The 21,240-nt window shown below is 32.5% G+C and overlaps 1 protein-coding gene across 4 annotated transcripts in view; it reads right to left on the bottom strand.

Moving 5' to 3' along the window:
• LOC113117745 (pleckstrin homology domain-containing family G member 3) overlaps positions 1 to 21,240 on the bottom strand; it is a 52,348-nt gene that overhangs the window by 4,792 nt on the left and 26,316 nt on the right. Inside the window, exons 3-17 of one of the 4 annotated variants that reach the window (XM_026286647.1) lie at positions 18,442 to 18,848; positions 13,566 to 13,666; positions 12,113 to 12,182; positions 10,744 to 10,790; positions 9,420 to 9,570; positions 8,340 to 8,471; positions 6,389 to 6,571; positions 5,500 to 5,592; positions 5,332 to 5,418; positions 4,443 to 4,476; positions 4,204 to 4,302; positions 4,069 to 4,101; positions 1,923 to 1,933; positions 1,149 to 1,466; positions 92 to 196 (exon numbers count right to left, since the gene is read on the bottom strand). In XM_026286647.1, coding sequence (XP_026142432.1) covers positions 92 to 196; positions 1,149 to 1,466; positions 1,923 to 1,933; positions 4,069 to 4,101; positions 4,204 to 4,302; positions 4,443 to 4,476; positions 5,332 to 5,418; positions 5,500 to 5,592; positions 6,389 to 6,571; positions 8,340 to 8,471; positions 9,420 to 9,570; positions 10,744 to 10,790; positions 12,113 to 12,182; positions 13,566 to 13,666; positions 18,442 to 18,848 — 1,871 coding nt within the window. The remainder of the gene's footprint in view (positions 1 to 91; positions 197 to 1,148; positions 1,467 to 1,922; positions 1,934 to 4,068; positions 4,102 to 4,203; positions 4,303 to 4,442; positions 4,477 to 5,331; positions 5,419 to 5,499; positions 5,593 to 6,388; positions 6,572 to 8,339; positions 8,472 to 9,419; positions 9,571 to 10,743; positions 10,791 to 12,112; positions 12,183 to 13,565; positions 13,667 to 18,441; positions 18,849 to 21,240) is intronic. The other 3 variants (XM_026286649.1, XM_026286648.1, XM_026286650.1) reach the window with 3 other exon arrangements.

The following is a 21,240-nucleotide window of genomic DNA, read 5'->3' as shown; positions in this document are numbered from 1 at the left end:
GTGTTTTTGGGAACATAGACATGTTCAAATGTTAATTTTCAGCACTTTCTATCTAGGTTTACTAGACCGAAATATACATATATGACGTTACCTGTTCAAAGAGAGTCAAACTTTCACTTGTATCATCATGTTTTTCTTTAGTGGGTGTTTGGCTGCTTTGGTTCATTGGCCAATTTTCCCAACAACCTTCTCTGTCCTAAGGACACAACACAGACAATTACAGGAATCTAACAGATGTAAATGTTCTACTAAATGACAGCGTTCACAGTCCCCATCTGTGATATTTGAACATTTCATAAACATCTGCAATTCATTTAAAAGCATCCATGCATTTTAATGTTTTTCCACAGACAACTGACCTTCTGAAATTGCTTTTGTGCGCCAATAAACAAAATACAATGAAACAGGAACCTTTGTTTAGTTTAATTACGTAAGGCAAGCCATCCGACCTCCACTACCGAAATTTGACAGTTAAATTTCCCTTTGAAGTCAAACTTCAATATATATATATATAAAAAAATCTCATTGTGTCTCCAAGTACAAAAACACTTTGAGACACCCGGCGTCCCGTATTATTATGCATTGGATCTTAGTAACCAAGACATGCTGTAAATTCCCCATCACATGTGCACTGACGCATCTGGCATGAAATATAACACTGATTCAAGAGACATAGGACAAAACAATATCAGCCATTAGTATAGTGGCTCACCTGATGTGAGTTTTTAATATTTTTAGGTACCTGTGATTACATATCCTTTGAGGTTTAATGGAAGATTTGATAATAATAACCTGACACATTAATTTCTGCATCAGACATAACTGCAAAAACATGCATTTAGGTAGAAAATGCCATTTCACCGAAAGCCAGTTTTGTCCGAACCCCCAAAGAATCAGTGATAAATCTTTTGAAAACTGATTTTTGAAGATGACATTCAATTGTAGGTCATTGAGAAATGTGTTTATGTATGATTAGCGGCCGTGCATGCATTTATGTCCATGCAATGATTCATGCAACAGCATTCGAGCATCAGATATGTTGGTGCAAAAGTAGAAATAGATCTCAGCATGCAGTAGATGGGATGTGATTGACAGATTGCAGCCACCAGCTTATGGACGTGAAACAGAAAGCGATAGGTGACCCTCACCGTGATGAACTGATTGAAAAGCAAAGCCTTGGCCCTATAATGCCAGCAGGAGATGGCGGCCAACACTGAAGTGGCAAAGTCTGCTACCTGCTCGACTCCCATCAGATCTTCCTCTTCAACATTATCTCCTCCTATTCTGTCCTCTGCGCTCTTTGCTTTCTCACGGTCATCCAGCGAACCTGTGCTGGATTCATGATGTTGTCCGTTCTGAATCATTCCTGGTTCCGTAGTCTTGAGTTCTGGGTTTGAGTTTGTGGTTGTGGGCAGCATGGAAAGACGGTCTTTATCCACTAATAGAGTACCTTCGCTGTCTGCATGCTGGACGCCATAGAGAAGTCATGGGATGTCAATGGGGATTTATGGAAAAACTGATTTCTATATCAAAACTGGCACCTTTTAAACCATGTTAAATGTGCATTTTAGATTAATTCAATAGGTTTTCATGAGTTATGGTGGTTCTATGCAACATTTTTGTTTATATTTGTTGCCAAATTGTTTTGCTGTTTGTTGAGCCATTGTTTAAAGGCAGTTTTCTACCTCATGCTGATAGATTTTGCATGCATTTAGTTTGGAATTGCATTTATGAAATAAATGCACCATATTTTTTCTTATGAATGTGTTTCAGTGTACTGTAAATGCATTTGACTAATTGGTTTTGTTCCTCTTTTTTGCATAAAAGTGTCTTATAATTGCATAAATATTAATGTAAGTTTAAGCCGTTTCTTTTACTTAATTTGAAAAGCTTGCAATGGAGAGTGAATGTAGAGATCTTACCTTAAGCGTTCCTGTGTGATGTCCATGGATGATTAAGATAATGCAAAGACAAAGATAAATTACATTTGATTAATATAATAATTCAGCAACAGGTTATGTTCAGATGCATTTCAAATGTGATCTTTAAGACCTAGTGTTGGGTAATTTGATGATGCATAATGCATAATTTTTCTCCAAAAATAAATCGAGAGAAAGATAGAAGGAAAAAAATATTTAATGCACTTCTCAAAATAACAAAAGCAGTCAAAAATGTTTGGTTTTAATGATAAAAAGTACTATTTGAAATATATTATTTCATTTGCAATGTGCAAAAAAAAAATCACGATTGCGCATTAAATAATGTAAAAATGGGTTTGATCAAAATCATCTTAATCTGGCTCAGATAAAACAGGAATCATGTGTTTGTGGTGTTTTTCTGTTGACGTAAGGTGAGTACAAGGCATCTCCACTGCAAAAGTGGTTGTCAAAAGCAATAATTCAATAAAAAGCAGATTATTTTGAGAATAAATCTGACATGCTATTGCTTTTAAAATCAGCACCCTAAAATTAGTACGAAACCTAGATTTCATTTAGCAAACATGATGCATTATTATATTCTGTTTGCACATAACAAAGTGCTATAAATGTGTGCGCTCTGCCAAAGATAATTAAATCAACTGGCAATGAAATGCATGCTCTGCGGATGCATGGAGCTACTTAAGGGCGCTTGGACACTCCCCGCTGATTTCCAAGACAGGAACAGGAAAAGCTGTAGTTGGAAATGACAACTTAATTTGAAAGGTGATAAAACGGCATGACAGGCTTGGCTTTCCTCTTCATTTTCTCCCAATCAGAATGCATAATGCACTCGTGCTGACAGCGAGCCAAAAACAGGTTCGTGGACTGAAAGGAACTGGCGCATGACAAAGCCTGCGGCTGATGGGCTCCATAATTAACATCATTATGTGTGCGGGCGGAGGATCGGGGCTGTGGCCTTTGATCTGACACAGGAGGGACGAGTCGAGTCGATGTGGCTTTGATGCTAAAGCGGGCAGCGCAGAACATACGGGACACGTGTCTCTCACACGAGCCGAAACGAACAGCACACACCTGCCCTGAGCCCAAGATGACAGAGATTTGATCAGCGCTATCTCTGATCTTTTGTTTAACAGCGCTTCTTTAATCAGTCAGGCAATCAAAACTACACTACATAAACTACATTTATTGGTTTCTGCATTTATTTCATGAAATGCATATGCTGTACATATATTGCAAAATCCAAATGCATGTATATATATGAATGCATTTTGCAATATACGTATATATGCATTTTATAAAAACTATAAATAAACTATATATTTGTATTTATTTGTTTCTGCATTTATTTCATGAAATGCATATACTATACATATATTGCAAAAACCATATGCATGTATATATATTTATGCATTTTGCAATATACGTATATGCATTTTATAAAAACTATAAATAAACTATATATTTGTATTTATTTGTTTCTGCATTTATTTCATGAAATGCATATAATATACATATATTGCAAAAACCATATGCATGTATATATATGAATGCATTTTGCAATATACGTATATGCATTTTATAAAAACTATAAATAAACTATATATATATATAAATAATCAATGTATAAAATTATTGCATCATTATTATCAATATATTTTATTATTTAATTTATATTGATTGTTGTTTAATTTGTTGAAGTCCATAAAATATTATTTAAAATTATATTTAAAAATTATATAAAAAAATTTCACATATTTGCTAATACTGGATGTTATTTTATTATTTACTTTATATTGTTTTTTGTTGTTTTAGTGTATTAAAGTTGATACAAATATTATTAAAAATGATTTAATTGATTAAATTATTTAGCTAAATTAATATATTTGCTTATACAGGTCAGAAACTTCATTTGTGTTTTGTGCATCTATTTTGCTTTAATGACAGAACAAATCCTGATGCACGTGTTCTCTTGCATGATCTGAGCATCTTAAAATTCAGGGAAAGCAAGAAAATCTGACTGTCTGAATACAGAATCACAAGATCAGTGACGCTCATTTACTTGCATTTGTTTAGCTGTTGAGAAACATAACTTTCTGCGTATTTTCAAGTTTAAATGTGATTTGGTTACCTTTAGTGCTTCGTACAGATCGTTTAGCCGGTTCTGTCCAAGAAAACAGAGGACAAGATCACAAAATAAACAATTAAACAGTGGAAATTCAGTTTGAGCTTTCATTTATATGAGTGTAGAGACAGATTCACGCACCAGAGCGTCTCCGTTCCTGTAACACATCAGAGAAATCGTCATTTTGACAAGACGACGCTTTCTTCAGCCGGTCCGGACTGTAGCGGTACTTCACTGGACCTGAACAGAGAAGAAACAACACAACAACAGGCTCTGAAACTGATTTAATAAGAGTTCTAGTGTTTCAAAAGACGTTTTTCTATAAAAACAAGTCATTCACTGAAGCACCTTGTTTGAAAATCAATCTAAACACAACTTACATGTGGAGTCCATGTCCAGGATCGCGTCTTTGGCCTTGAAAGCAATGAACATGAAAATGTTTATTACAAAATTGCTGATTGAGAGAAACATTCATGTTTTTGCAGTCTAAAAATAATACATGAAATTAAATGAATAAATAAAATAAAAATAAAATGCTAATTGAGAATGAATATTTTAAAAACAACAAAAAAAACACTAATTAAAAATGATAAAATAATACAAATGAAAAAAAAAAAATCACTAACAAAAAAATAATAATAATAAAAAAAAACTATTGAAATGTAAAATGAAAATAAATAATTAAAAAGATCTAAAATCAATATAAAATGAGTATTAAAAAGAATTAAATGATAAAAATTGTAAAATGAACAATTTTAAAATAGAAATAATCTAAATGAAATGCTTACTAAAAATTAAAAAAAAAAAAATATCTGTATTTTAATAACTATAAACGAACTATAAAATAAAAAACTAAAAAAAGCTTAATTGAAAAATGTACAGTTTTAAATAAAAACAACCAAAATAAAACACTTGATAAAAAAAAAAACATGAATAAAGTAGCAAAAATGTTTTTTTTTCAAAGCCATTCCCATTTTACAATTTAAAATAAATCACTAAAACGAATTAAATGCAAATGTGAAATGAATATAAATTAAAAAAAGAAACAAATGAAAAAATTAATCACTTTTTAAATAAAAACACTTAATAAAAAGTAATTTAATTGTTTCATTGCATGCCACTTGAGTATGAACAAACATCACAGAACTGTGAATGTGTTATTAAATCACAGAAATATTAAGTTTAAATAAGTTAAAAGGGATTTGGCTGATGAAAACGTTTAGGAATCCCATGTCTAAATAACAGATCACGTTTATATTTACTACGTACTTTCTGCGGGATAACGGCGTGATGGTTCTCCAGAATGAGTCTCTTTATGTGATGAGCCCACAGTTTCTTCTCCTCCACTGTTCTGGCCTGAGAAACACAATGAACTATGATTAAAAATAAAAATAAAAGCTTGAGCGGGTCATCTGTGTGCCGTGATCTCAAACTGACCTGAACCGTGTGCGGCTGCTTGGGCTGCTTGTAATGCGTCACGCTGAAGCGCAGCGAATCTTTAGCACTTTCTATCAGCATCAGTGTGGAACTCTGAACACAGGCAAAACAACACAAACAACGTGTTTTTCTCAAATCATCTGTTGTTTAACTTACTAAATGTTAGAATGGCTCTGTCAGATATTATTTTTACAGAAAGCAATAAAGAAGTTGGAAAAGCTTTTGAATATCCAATATCTGGGAATAAAAGGAGATAATGGTCTAATAAAAAAAAAAAAAAAAAAAAAAAATTCATTATAAATTAAAATAAATATGATTTTGAAATAAACAATATCTGTTAAATTAAATAAAATATTAGTTTGTAAATAAAGTTAAAAACATGAATAAAACTAACAAATGTGAAAAAAAGGAAATAATAATAATAATAAAAAACTAAAAATGAATAAAATAATAAAAATGTAAAATAGAAACAAATAAATACATTTTAAATTAACCCCCCCCCCCCAAAAAAAAAACACCCTTAAAGGGATACTCCACCTCAAAATGAAAATTTTTGAAAAACAAAAATAACTTATTTATTTAAATATCTTAAATTGTCGTCTGAAGACAGCAAAGCTTTTACGGGTTTGGAACGACACGGGGGTAAGTGATTAATGACGAAAATGTTCATTTTGGAGTGAGTATCCCTTTAATTAAATAATTGTATATTTTGTTCACCTGCATGTCATGTGAGCATTGAACTGTGCATGTGAACGTGTTGTTTCATCACTGAAATGTTAATTTTAAATCTCAAGATGATATTTTAGGTCAAAGTGTTTCGGGTCATAAAAAGGTTTAGGAATCCCTGGTCTGAACAACAGATGCCGTCTCAGATTGAACGACATTATACCGAGATGTGAGTCTTGTAGACGTAAAGTTCTCCTCGTTTCTTGGTGATGAGCAGCATCTTATCGAACAGGAACAGGGTTCTCTCCTTTCTGGCGCGGTGGACGTGAAACGTTCCTTCCAGAACCAACTCGCCGAATGTGGTCAGATCCGGACCATTCCAGTTTATGAGCAGAGACTGGACCTCCTGCGTGCACAATAGAATAGAATAGAATAAAACAGAATTGCATAAAATAGAACAGAATATAATAAATTAGGGAAGGGCAGAACAGAAAAGAATAAAACAGAATGAAAAAAAGGATAGAATGTCATGGGATAGAATTGGATAGAATAGAATAGCATAAAATAAATCAGAAGAGGACAGAATAGATTAACATAGGTGTATTAGAATAGAATAGAGCAGAATTGCATAGAATAGAACAGAATATAAAAAATGAGGGTAGGACATAACAGAATCGGGTCGAGTAGAACTAAACAAAACAGAAAGGATAGAATGGCATATGATTGGTAAGAATAGAATTAAATAAATCAGAATGAAACCGGTAAGAATAGAATAGAATAACATAAAACAGAACAAAAGAGGATAGAATAGAGTAGCATAGGTATGATAGAATAGAACATAACAGGATAGGACAGAATTGCATAGAACAGAACAGAATAGAATAAAATTATGGACAGAACAGAGTAGAATAGAATAGAACAAAACAAAACAGAATGGGATGGCATAGGAAAGAATTGGATAGAATAGAATAGCATAAAATAAATCGGAGTGGAACAGGTAAGAATAGAATTTAATAGGATAGAAGAGAAGAGAATAAATTAGGTTAGGAAAGAACGGAATAGGATAGAATAGAATAGAGGAAAACAGAATGGAACAGGATAGAATGGAATAGGAAAGTATTGGATAGAATAGAATAGAATAGCATACTATCAATCAGAATGGATAAGGCAAGAATAGAATAGAATAGAATAATAGAAAATAGAATAGAAGATAATAGAATAGACAAGCATAAGTATGTTAGAATAGAATAGAACAGAACATGATAGAACAGAATTGCATATAAATGGAACAGAATAGAATAAATTAGGATAGAATAGAACCAAACAAAACAGAATGAACAGGATAGAATTGCACAGGAAAGGATTGGATAGAATAGAATAGCATAAAATAAATCAAGAGAAGAGGATAGAATAGATTAGCATAGGTATGTCAGAATAGAATAGAATAGAACATAATGGGATATAATAGAGAAGGATAGAACAGAAAAGAATAGATGAGAAGAGAACAGGACAGAATAGAATAAAACAATGGAATGGAACAGCATGGAATAGAGTAGAAATAGGACAGAAAAGCAAAGGATAGAATAGGATAGAAATAAAAGAGGTTGGTGTCAGTTAACACATATGATTTTTGCATTTCATCCAAAAATTAAATAAATTAACTTTATTTTTATACTTTTTAACTCATTCTGCAACCCCCCCCAGAAAGAGATCTCAGGGTCTGGCGATAGCACTTTTAGCATAGCTTAGCATACATCATTGAATCCTATTAGACCAGTAGCATTAGACCATAATAATCATACTAGCCTAGAAAATCTCATCTTTTCATTTTCCACTGCTCTTAGTACACGATATAACTACAGAAGAGTCGAGTTTTAAATAGATAAAATAAAATATTGAAACTCTTTGGTCATTTTTGAACGCGATGCTACTGGTCTAATAGGATTCAATGATGTATGCTAAGCTATGCTAAAAGTGCTATCGCCAGACCCGGAGATCGGCTGAATGGATTCAAAAACCGTAAAGCTAAATGTATTAACTCTAAAGGAATTGGAGAACGAGTCTATTTCCAAAAAAAGTGTAGTGTTCCTTTAATAACCCTGTTTGGGGCTAGTCTTGACGCATTGCCTGCGTTCTGATATCTGTTCCTCCAGTGTTTTGATGGTAACACAGACCTGAAGTCTCACGGCGTGCTCGTGTTTTCTCTTCATGTCGTTGATGTACCAGGCGACTCCCGTCATGCTGTCGATGGCCTCGATCACCACCTCGTACCCGTCCTCCTCGGGGTCGAAGTGCTTGGCGATTTCCTTCAGAAAAACAAAACACAGTCACGGACTCAACACCAGAGCAACACCCTGCACCACATTTAATAAAAACCCTGCTGTTCATCTCCATCTGTGTTGCCATAAAACAGGGGTTTTTGGCTTGATAAAAATGCATTCAAAATAAAAGCTTTTGTTTACATAATATTTGTGTGCATACTGTGTATATTTATAATGTATATATAAATACAAACACATGCATGCATATATTTAAGAATATAATAATTTTTATATATATTAAATATATTTATAAATAATATAAAACATAATAATATAAATAAATAAACGTTTATATACACACACGTAAATATTTTCAAAATATATACTGTATATGTGTGTATTTATATAAATATAGAATATAGAAATATACACAGTGCACACACATTTCGTAAACAAAAACTTTTCTTTTGGATGCAATTAATCTTTTGACAGCAGTAATGAATGTGGTGTTAAATTGTTTAAATATTAACCTAAAATCTCCAATTAAAAAAAAAAAAATTATAATAATTTTAATTTTAATTTAAATGTAATTAAAGTTCTTGTAATTCTGTTGAATGTTTCTCATATCTTATTACTTTTTTTTTGTATATTATTGTCAATATAGTTTTATGTTTTGAGTTTATTTTAAATTATTTTTGCACATTAAATCAAACTAAATAAAAATGGAAAATGCTGCTTTGGAAAACCGGTGAAAATAAAATGTTTATGCTGTTTTATATTTCATTGCATTTCAGTAATTAACAAAATTTATGTGCAACTATTTATTAATCAACTAATTGGTTTATTAGTTAACTATAATATCCCTGGTACCGAGGACTACTGTATGTTAAATTATATTATTTAACTAATAATCATGATCTTTGGACAGCATCCACACATTAACATTCACACATTTCTATGTTTCTAAGTTCAGTCAGATGTTCGGGTTCGCACCTGAAGCAGCAGGTGATATTTGAGGATCCTCTGAACTGGTTTGAGCAGGTAAGAACCCAAAGGAAGAGAGCGCTTGAGAGACGCCTGACGATCCCTGAAGAACTTGGCCAGAGTTTCATTCCTCAGACACTCTGTCAACACCGCCACCGAACTACACACACACACACACACACACACACACACACACACACACACACACACACACACGCACACACACACACACAGACAGACGCACACACACAGACGCACACACAGACACACACACACAGACGCACACACAAACACAGACATACACACACACGCACACACGCACACACACACACACACACACGCACACACACAGACAGACGCACACACACAGACAGACGCACACACACACAGACAGACACACACACACACAGACGCATACAAAGACACAGACACACACACACACACACACATGTTAGTCTGTGAAGAGACTCAAATGAGAGACACAAACACAACACTAATGTATTAGAATTTATGCATCAAAAATTATGTTGAAAATTTTTTTTTTTTTTAGACAATATCATAATTATATTAGTATTTTGAATTAGTTTTTATTTTTGTACTTTGTTTTCATTTTTAATTAGCTTTAATAATATTTTTTATATATATATCTGTATAGTTATTATTATTTTTTATTTCAGTTTTAGTTATTTAGTACATTAAGCTAACCTAAAAAAAAAAAAAAAAAAAAAAAGCTTTCTTGGCAACCAGCTAAAATAAAATAAGATTTATAAAAAAAAAAAATGTAAATAAAAAAAATTCAAAAAAAAAATTTCTTACAAATTATTTCAGTTAAAGTTTATTTTTTGTTTTATTTTGCGACAATCATTTTAATTTCAAAACAAGAATAGGATAATTTTAGAGGCACCAATTTTATCACTCATGCTGAATCTATAATAATACACACAATAAGATAAAAACAAGCATGTTTTACTTCAGCTAGTAAAAAAAAAAAAAAAGCATTTCTCATTTTCAATAAGGCAAACTTAATGTACTAAAATAACTAATAGCTGCATTAAAAAAAAGCAAAACCTAATAAAAAGACAAAAAGTTAAAATTTGTATTATGAAAATGAGCAGAAAGTGAACATAAAATAAAAGCTAATTTAAAACACTAATAAAATCGATGCTATAAGTGACTGGTGTGGTGTGGTGTGGTGTGCACATGTCACTCTGTCCGTCTGATGCGGGTCGTGAAGGACGTTTCTGACTCTGAGGAATAATCTGTCACACACACATCAGCGCTCGCTCGCACCAGAGGCACAAACACACTCCGTTTAACACACAGCTTCACTTACTTCGGGTAGTTTGTACAGTACTGCGTGTAGATCTCAAAATACTCGCTCTGCAATGGAAAGAGGAGAAGATGATTCAGTAGCTGCAAACTGGGCCACAAAACCAGTCTTAAAAAACTTATGAAGCTTTCCATTGATGTGTGGTTTTATTAGGATCAGACAATATTTATCTGAGATGCAACTATTTGAAAATCTGGAATCTGAGGATGCAATTCTTTTTTATTTTTAGTTCAAATTAAGTTCTAAGCAATGCATATTACTAATCAAAAATTAAGTTTTGATATACAGTACAGACCAAAAGTTTGGAAACATTACTATTTTTAATGTTTTTGAAAGAAGTTTCTTCTGCTCATCAAGCCTGCATTTATTTGATCAAAAATACAGAAAAAAATGTAATATTGTGAAATATTATTACAACCTGAAATAACTGTTTTTAAATTTATTATACTTTAAATTATGATTTATTTATGTGATGCAAAGCTGAATTTTTAGGATCATTATCACATGATCCTTTAGAAATCATTCTAATATGATGATTCATGATCAAAGTTGGAAACAGTTCTGCTGCTTAATATTATATTAGAACATGTGATACTTTTTTAGGATACTTTGATGAATAAAAAGTAAAAAAAAAGCTATGTTTTTAAAATATAAATATTTTGTAATAACAATATACAACACTGGTCATTAATTTGGGGTCAGTCATTTTTTTTCTTTCTTTTTTTGAATAAAATCAATACTTTTATTCAGCAAGGATGTGTTAAATTTATAAAAAGTGATAGTAAAGAAAATATATTATTAGATTTTTATTTTGAATAAATGCAGTTCTTTTTAACCTTTTATTGATCAAATATATCAGACAGCAGAACTGTGTCCAACACTCATAATAAATCAGAATATTAGAATGATTTCTAAATGATCATGTGATCGACTGATGTTACATGTGACACTGAAGGCTGGAGGAATGATGCTGAAAATTCAGCTTTGCATCACAGGAATAAATTATTTCTTTAAAGTATATTCAAATAGAAAACTATTATTTTAAATTGTAATAATAAATCACAATATATTACAGGTTTTCTGTATTTTTGATCAAATAAATGCAGGCTTGATGAACAAAAACTTCTTTCAAAAACATTAAAAATAGTAATGTTTCCAAACTTTTGGTCTGTACTGTATTTACAGTAGGAGATTTACTAAATATCTTCATGGAACATGATCTTTACTTAATATCCTAATGATTTTTGGCATAAAAGGAAAATCTATAATTTTGACCCATGCAATGCATTGTTGGTTATTGCTTCAAATACACCCCAGAGACTGAAGACTGCTTGTGTGCTACAGAGAGTTTAAGATTGTATTTATTTAGTACCTTGTCCACAAAGCAGCGTGCGATGGCCACAGGATCACTGGCACACATGTCTAAAGACTGTAATAACTCACTGCAAAGACAATAAAAAACATTAGCATTTGGTAACGGTGACCAGAAGCAAACTTTAATAAAGATGCAATATAAAAGAAACAGTTGATGAAGGTTTCAGTATGCATTTAACCCTGTAATGCTTGACATATTTAATAATATTTTTAACTGAACCATTCATTAAACATCTCTTGCTTATTTCCTTTTTTGTTAAGTATCATATTTGATCCATCAGGCTTTTATGGCTCATATAGTGATGAGATCTTTACTTGGCCTTAGAAATACAGTAGACTTTATAGGGTTAATAATGCATGTGCAACATTAACATTTATTAATTGCAAAAAGGTTAACTTGTTGAACACCTATTACTTTCAGTGATGTGAAATATGACCTTCTCTCAGACATCAGACAGAGAAAATGAACAGAGCAAATGCAAATGAACTCACTTGCAGATAAATCGCTCGGTTCGTTGTGTATTGTTCATCTCTGATGCATGTAAAAGTCATTTACAGAACAAAAGCAGGTAAAATGAGCTGCATTACAGTTTGTTTGTGTTAATAATACGTTTTAAGTTATTAAGCGAAGGCTGACTGTTTAAGCTGATGTAAACTAACTGGTTTTAAATATAAAACGGAACAAAAACTACTATAAATATTGGTTTATATTATCATTGCATCAGTGTGTCATCAATGGATGCTCTGCAGTGAATGGGTGCCGTCAGAATGAGAGTCCAAACAGCTGATAAAAACATCACAATGGATTACAAAAAACGTTTTTGTCTTCTCCAGATGTTCACTGATGGACTGGAGTGCTGTGGATTATTGTGATGTTTTTATCAGACTCTCATTCTGACGGCACCCATTCACTGCAGAGCATCCACTGATGAGACACTGATGCAATGCTACATTTCTCCAAACCTGATGAAGAAACTAATTCATGATCTTAAATTAGCATATTTTCAGCAAACCATCATTTTTGGATGAACTATTCCTTTAAAGTCCTCCAGCTCTAGTCAGCATGTGCTGTTAACCAGCAACTGCTCAAACACACTGATGAAGAGCATTAAGTGAGCTCGTATTTTGACCGAAAACAAACCACCGTGTCTATTTACGTCCCACATCTAAAGCCAGAGAACATCTGACACTTGACAGCTTCTGCTTCCTCATTTGCATGAATAAATACACTGTTTAAACAGAAGATCAGTCCTGAATAAATCCATTGATGCTGTCTGAATATGCTTTTGCATGTGTGGTTGAGTTACCAGCTCTCTAAATGACACTACATGACGTTTACATCCCAGTGCAACCTTATTTTTGAGCAGCCAATACATGTGTATAAATATATATAGATATGCATTGCATAAAGCATGTAAAATGCATAGTAAGTCACTATGGTTGAATCTTACCTGTTGAACTCATAAATGTGTTCAATATTCCCAAACAGCGAACACACGTGCTCTGGATTGATTGGGAGGTCCTTGGTGTCAATGATATGCACAAGATAATCCTGAAAATGGGAAAAGGTAAATAAATGTTTCTAACTGAACCAATGACAAATTATTATCCATCTTGAATCATACTGTATCACCTCCAACAGCGCAGCAGATGGCGCTAGAGAACTGAAGGAAAACTTTACATTTGATCTATTAGTGATTTAAAAATACATTTTGACTTGCAAATGTCTGCTAGTTTACATAAATAACAATCATATGAAAATAATTAAAATATTGTCGATTCGCTTTTGCATTTACTACACTGACAAATGCAAATATTTAATGGTAGTATGCTGGTATTATTTGAGGTACCATGCAAATATCATGGCATACCTACAGGTTAATCATTAAGTATCATGGTATAAATCAAAATACCATGGTACTACATCTGATAGCATCATTGTACCATGGTATTACCACAGTACTTCTTCTTAAAGCTAACAGCCCAATGAAAATGAGGAACTAAATTCACCATAACAGTAAAGACAACAAACACTGACTCAATATAACGTCAATGCATTGATGCGTTTTATTAATTTAACAGCATAAAGTCAGCAGTATATACAATGTATGGAAATCCACATTATAATAATGAAAGTCAGGTCAAATGAAGCTAGAGTTTAGCAGGTCACATCATTGAAAGCATGACCACACACACACACACACACACACACACACACACACACACACACACACACACACACCGCCCAATGCTCATATTAGGAAACTGCTCCAGAGCAAAGTTTGGCTGTGAATCAGAGCGCCTCAGATCAGGGAGGAGTTCAACATCCTTCACCCGAGGGTCGAGGCGCAAACATAATGAGCAGATATTCTGCATGAGAGCCTCTATTATGCAACAGAATCACATGGACATTCAGCTAATAACGTAAAATGACGTCTCTGTGACACAAACTACAGACGCTTTAGAAGATAGTCAATGCAAAAGATGCAGAGTCTGGGTGTGGACGCTTGTTTTTGAGAGTCTGAGTCCATTTGCAAAGTTAAAACGTCCAGTTTCACCCAAACAGATGTCAGATCAGGCCGGTGTGAATCACCATATTTGGGCGTTTTCCTGTAGTTTACACTGACCAGTGCCAAACTCACTCATTCATCTTTTTTATTAAGCACTTTGAAGGTACAAACGTAATCCAAAGTGCTGAGCAATCCACATAAAATACACTGAGTAAAACCTAACGACAAGACTAACAAACACAAAATAAAGGTCTTCTAAAGTGCAAAATGAAGTGTATAAGATTATTTCGGGAGCTAAACTAAGAACTGCAACACATTCAAGAACCCAAAGGCACTCCGATTTCAATTTCCGAGACAATCCTGGAAACATATGACATCAGTTTCTGACTTCCAACGCAGCTGTGAGAAACACACGGCTCACTGGAGCCCAATTATGAGCCTAACTTAAGACCCTTCAAAATGCTCTATAATGGACCTCATGATGAAGTAAAAGGCACTTTCAAACAGGAAGACTGATTCCTAAAATTTCAGGTAAAAAAAAACCCCTTACAAGTCATATTTCATACTGTTCTGTTTATAATAACTTTGTGCTTCAGCATAGAGTGAGTTTTAGGGCAGGGTGATATGACAATGTATAACGATGATGCAAGTGATCCTCTGGAACTAGATGTAATTATGTATGTATAGCGTTTTCTAGCACATATATCAACGCTGCATGTCTGAGCAATTAAAGACAATTAAGAGTTTCAAATGTTGGTTTGTTTTGTTCTGTTTAGAGGTTTAAATATTGGTTGATATTGTTCTTTCAAGATAATTTGCCGTTGTGCTGTTAAGAAATTTGAATATCGGTTGGTTAGATATATCGGTTGGTTTTGTTCTGTTTGAGGACTTAAACATTGGTCAATTTTATTCTAATTAAAGATGTAAATATCAGTTAGTTTTGTTTTAATTTGTGATCTAACAGATGGTCTGCTTGGTTCTATAAATAAGTTTAAATATTGATTGTTTTTGTTCTAATTAGAAATTTAAATATCGGTTGGTTTTGATCTAATTAGAGATTTAAATATCGGTTGGTTTTGATCTAATTAAAGATTTTAATATTGGTTGGTTTTGTTTTAATTAGAGATCTAACAGATGGTCTGTTTTGTTTTATTAAGAGATTTAAATATTGGTCATTTTGGTGTTAATATGAAAATAAAATATCGGTTGGATTTGTTTTATTAAGATATTTAGGAATTTAAATATTAGTCCTGTTTTGTTCTATTAAGATATTTAAATATGGATAGGTTTTATTTTAATTACAAATGTAAATATGTGTCGCTTTTATTTTAATTATTGATCCACCAGATGGTCTGCTTGGTACTATAAATAAGTTTAAGTATACATTTTTTTTGTTCTAATTAGAGATTTAAATATTGGTCAGTTTTGTTTTAATTAAAGACCTTAATATCGGTTGGTTTTGTTCTAATTAGAGATTTAAATATTAGTCAGTTTTGTTCTAATTAAAGATTTTAATATCAGTTGGTTTAGTTTTAATTAGATTTCTAACAGATGGCCTGTTTTGTTTCTATTAACAGATTTAAATATTGGTCATTTTGGTTTTAATAAGATTATTAATTATCGGTTGGATTTGTTTTATTAAGATATTTAAATACTGGTAATTTCTGTTGTAATTAAGGATTTAAATATTGGTTAGTTTTGTTCTATTAAGATATTTAAATATGGGTTTTGTTTTAATTAGAGATTTAAATATTGTGAATTTTGTTCTAATTAAAGATTTAAATATCAGTTGGCTTTGTTTTAATTGGAAATCAAATGGATGGTCTGTTTTGTTCTATTTAGAAATGCAAATATCGGTCAAATTTGGATTTAAATATTAGTTGGTTTTGTTTTATTTAGATAACTAAATATTGGTCATTTGGTTTTAATAACAGATTTAAGTATCGGTTGGATTTGTTTTATCAATATATTTAAATATGGGTTGGTTTTGTTCAAAATACAGATTTAAATACTGGTCTGTCTTGTTCTATTAAGAAACTTTCATATAACTTGATTTTGTTTCATTTAAAGATTTTGTTAATTGTGGGTTTTATTTTACTAGATTTCAATATTGGCCAGTTATTCTAAGCAAAACTAAGGGATTCTCAAAAAAGTATTCATGTAAATATTATCGTTGTTGCATATAAAGTGTCAAAAGTTGTGACTTGGATTATGGTCAGTTTTATTCTAAGCAAGCAAAAGTAAGAAATTCTTAAAAAGCATCAGCTGGTTGTCAAAAGAAATACGTACTTCAAGAGTAACACCGCACATCTGATTTCAGACTTCAGATTTGGAACAAAAAAATCAATGCCACCTGCATTGCATTCATTCCACTGAGATGACAATGCATTATGGGATTTCCCAAAAGATGCATGCTATGTTGGCCTTAGAGTTAGAAGAAAGTATCTAATGAGTTCTAATTTTAGGCTTATTTATCAAGACTGCATTATGTGTGTTGCAGATGGTCAGCAATGCAATTTTTGAGGATGGCAAGTGGTGCATAAGGCATATGAAGGTGCTTGAGGAGTGACACCTGTGAAAACCTACAAACCCGAGGAATTTCCCGTATTCAGCAGCAAGACTTCCTGCTAACGCAGCACTCCACCCTGAGTGGGAAACGACTAGAAAAACAACAGTTAGTGCAGTGAAGCTCAAAACCTCGGCGTCTCTTATTAGTCATGCAGTTTATTGTTGTTGTTGTTTTAAAGCATGGCATTCTGGGTGTAATGCAGACGTGTGAGGAAAACCAAATGTCTGTTTGAGGCTGGTAATGTTACAGGAAGTGGCCTTAAAGATGGAGGTTTGAGAGCTAACAAACTCTAAGGCAGCATCACATGTATCTGTTATGGATAAAGCTATACCAGAATGCATTGCAACAAGCTCGCCTGCATTTCTTTTGATTTTTAAATCAAATTATGAAAATACTTCTACTTACACATATATGACCCTGGAGCATAAGTTGCACAATAATATTCGTAGCAATATCCAAAAATACACTGCATGGGTCAAATTATAGATTTTTCTTTTATGCCAAAAAAAAGAACTTCATTTGAACAACTTTAAAGATTATTTTCTCCATTTTTATTTATTTATTTTGCCCCCTCATATTCCCAGATTTTTTAATAGTTGTATCTCAGACAAATATTGTCCTCCTAACAAACCAGACATCAATGGAGAGATGATTTATTCAGTTTTCAGATGATGTATAAATCTAAATATAAAAACAAGAACCTTATTATTGGTTTTTCGGTCCAGGGTCAGTCTAACTCACACACACACACACACACACACACACACACATTTTTAATAAATAATAAATGTATTAATTAACTGGAAAATTTGTAAAAAAAAAAAAAAAAAAAAAAACATTTTCTTAGCAAGGATGCGTTAAATTGACATTTTATTTTACAAAACATTTCTATTTCAAATAAATTAAATTTTGTGCAGCACAGTTGTTCCAACATTGATAATCGGAAATGTTTCTCGAGCAGTATATTAGTATGATTTCTGAAGATCATGTGACACTGGGGGAAGGATGCTGAAAATACAGCTTCACATCACAGAAATACATTACACTTATTACAACAATATTTCACATTTTTACTGTATTTTTAAACAAATAAATGCAGCCTCGGTGAGACTTCTTTTCACAAAAAAAAAAAAAAATTATACCGTGAATTTGAATTTCACTCCGGTATCTCAAAAACGGTTTTAATTTCAATCATTTACTGAAAGCGTTCAACACTATGAGAATCAGTTTACATCTAATGTTTCTCACCTCTACGATGCTGCGCAGATCCCTGACGTACATCCGCTCCGTCTCGATAATCTCCATCACGACACGATCCACGTGTGTGAGCTGAGGGTTCGGGGCCATTGTGACGGATGCGAACGGTGACGGAGAGTCTGGTGTAGTGACCGACGGTTCTTCAACTGGCCAGTCCAAGCCGAGAAGATCTGGAGGATCTGAAGGACCCTCCTGAGGACTGAGCTCCAGGCCGATATCAGCTCCTGCGGTCAGGGAGCCGCTGCTGCCCTCCACGGATGACTCGGACGAGACGGTGGACACAATGCTGACCGGCCGGCCGTCCTCTGAAGGCTCAGAGCTGGACAGAGAACAGCCGTCTGCGGCCCGTGGATCCGGAGTCCCCACAGACGAACCGGTGGACAGACGATGACATTCTGCTGGAGACAAACACAACACGATTTGACGTCATAATGGTCAATTTCTCGAAATTGAGATCCATACATCTTCTGAAAGCTGAATAAATAAGCTTTCCATTGATGTCTGGTTTGTTAGGAGGACAATATTTTTTTGAGATACAACTATTTGAAAAATGTGCAATGTGCGTTAAAATCTAAATATTGAGAAAATCACATTTCAAGTATTTCAAATTAATTCTTAGCAATGCATATTACTAATCAAAAATTACGTTTTGATATGTTTACGGTAGGAAATTTACAAAATATCTTCATGGAACATAATCTTTACTTAATATCCTAATGATTTTTGGCATAAAAGAAAAATCGATAATTTTGACTCATACAATGTATTTTTGGATATTGCTACAAATACACCCCAGAGACTTCAGACTGGCTTTGTGCTCCAGAAACACATTTTTTATCTCAGGGTAAACTATCATAATGTTATAATAACGTAATAATTCAGAGAGTTCAGTGCACCCATGTCCAGGTGCGGGTTAACTTGTTAATTACGTTTTTTTTTTTTTTTATTAATTTAAAATGTATTAGTGCTGGATGATTTGGCAAAAAAAAAATTCAGAACGTTTGACCGATTCTCATTCTCGATCGTCAACTTGAAAATGTAACTTCAACATGATTCAAGTAACTTTTCTTTATTAACCCTTTAGTTAAAGAAAATTCTGCTTCGAATGCAGCACACATGAAGTTGTCAAGATGATATAAAATGTTAAACGAATCACTTGTTAAATATCTTTGCAAAAAACGATACATATTTTACAAACTTGTCTTATACATATTATGTGTTCAGAAATAACACGAAGAAAATGCTAGGTAACTCAAATTCTAAATTACTGAAGGTTTGACAGAAGTAGGCTCTTATTAACTTTAAATGTAAATGCAAAGTTCTCCAAAGGTTTTTATTTGATTGCGCTACTTTTCCATTGTTTTTTTCAAATGTAAACTTGGATGTGTTTCACTCTCGTTCTAAGAACGCGACGCTCAAATTAAAAGAAGTGCACCTCAAAGAAGGTCTTTATCATTGCATTTTTTTATTTTCTGCTGGTTTCTCTGTATTTTTATTTGCATGACTAGACCTGGATTAAAAGCAGTGGTAAATTGTTATAATACTAACAATTTAGCAAACTTTAAAAAAATTTGCAATTATTATTATTCAATCTATTTTTTTTCTCTCCATAACTTGTATTGTATGTTTTGAATTATAACCAAACAGTGATGGTGACTGTTGACCAAACTTTTGAACCCGCAATATTAAATGTTAGATTTTGAGATGCAAACCCATAAGATAAATACTTGAAGAAAAGACAGAGAGAATACTTTGTTTGAACACGTCTTTTATTTTATTTTTTCCAGGAAACCCTGTATGCGGTTGTGGTTCACTGTAAGGTCATTTTCTGAAATGCTTTTTGACATGATAAAATGCATAACATAAAATCCTCTGGAAAGATGGATGTTGGCTAGAAACGAAAATCCGGAGGCAGGAAATAAAGGACAATCTATTGGAGACAGTCTGACGGATGGATTTTAGGGTCACAAGTTATTATACTTCACGTTACATGACGAATTAGTTATTATGCTAGAAAAACATGTTATAAGTCAATAAACAGACATTATGGATAGCGCAGACATCACTTGATACAAGCAAAAACACAAAAAAACGATGTAGTCAGATTTATGAACAAATTTCTCTTTTGAAACGGTTCTTTAATGAATAATTTAAAAATACTGCAAAAAATGATGCTTAATTTTTGCCTTGTTTTCCAGTACAAATATACAATCATTAAAACAAGATGATTCTGAAAAAAAAATTCTTGCTTAAAAAAAAAAAAAAAATTCTGGCATTAAAAATCTATTTAATGTCATTTTGCATATATATTACTAAATATTTAGCTTTTGAATCAAGATCTAAATTATTTTGATGAGAAATTGTAAAAAATTTTAAGAATTTACAAAAGAAATTAAGCTTAAAACAAGAAAAATACCTGCTAATGGGGTCAAAAAATCCTTTTGAATTAAAGTAACTTTTTTTTTAATCCATTGGCGGATATTTTTGTTTAAAGAATAAGATCAATTCATGTTGATTTTTTTTTCGAAAAATATTTTTTAAAACATATTTTCAAATAAACTTTTTCAGTTTGTATCACAAGTAAATGGATCTTAATTTAAGAATGTTTAGATATTTTGTACTGAAGAAAAAAATAGAGGAAGGAAGAACAGGTTTTTTACAGTGTTGAATCTTTTTGATTGATTCACTAAAGGATTTGTTCATAAGAGTCGTTTGCTCATGAGTCTGGACTTCTTGAGTGAACCGTTTGAATCAGTCAGTTGATTCATTCAATGAATCGTTTAAAGAGTT

The sequence above is a fragment of the Carassius auratus genome, chromosome 17 (genome assembly GCF_003368295.1).
Source record: "Carassius auratus strain Wakin chromosome 17, ASM336829v1, whole genome shotgun sequence".
NCBI classification, from domain to species: Eukaryota; Metazoa; Chordata; class Actinopteri; order Cypriniformes; family Cyprinidae; genus Carassius; species Carassius auratus.
The sequence above is the reverse complement of the archived record's forward strand: the minus strand, read 5'-3'. Positions and strand labels throughout refer to the sequence as shown.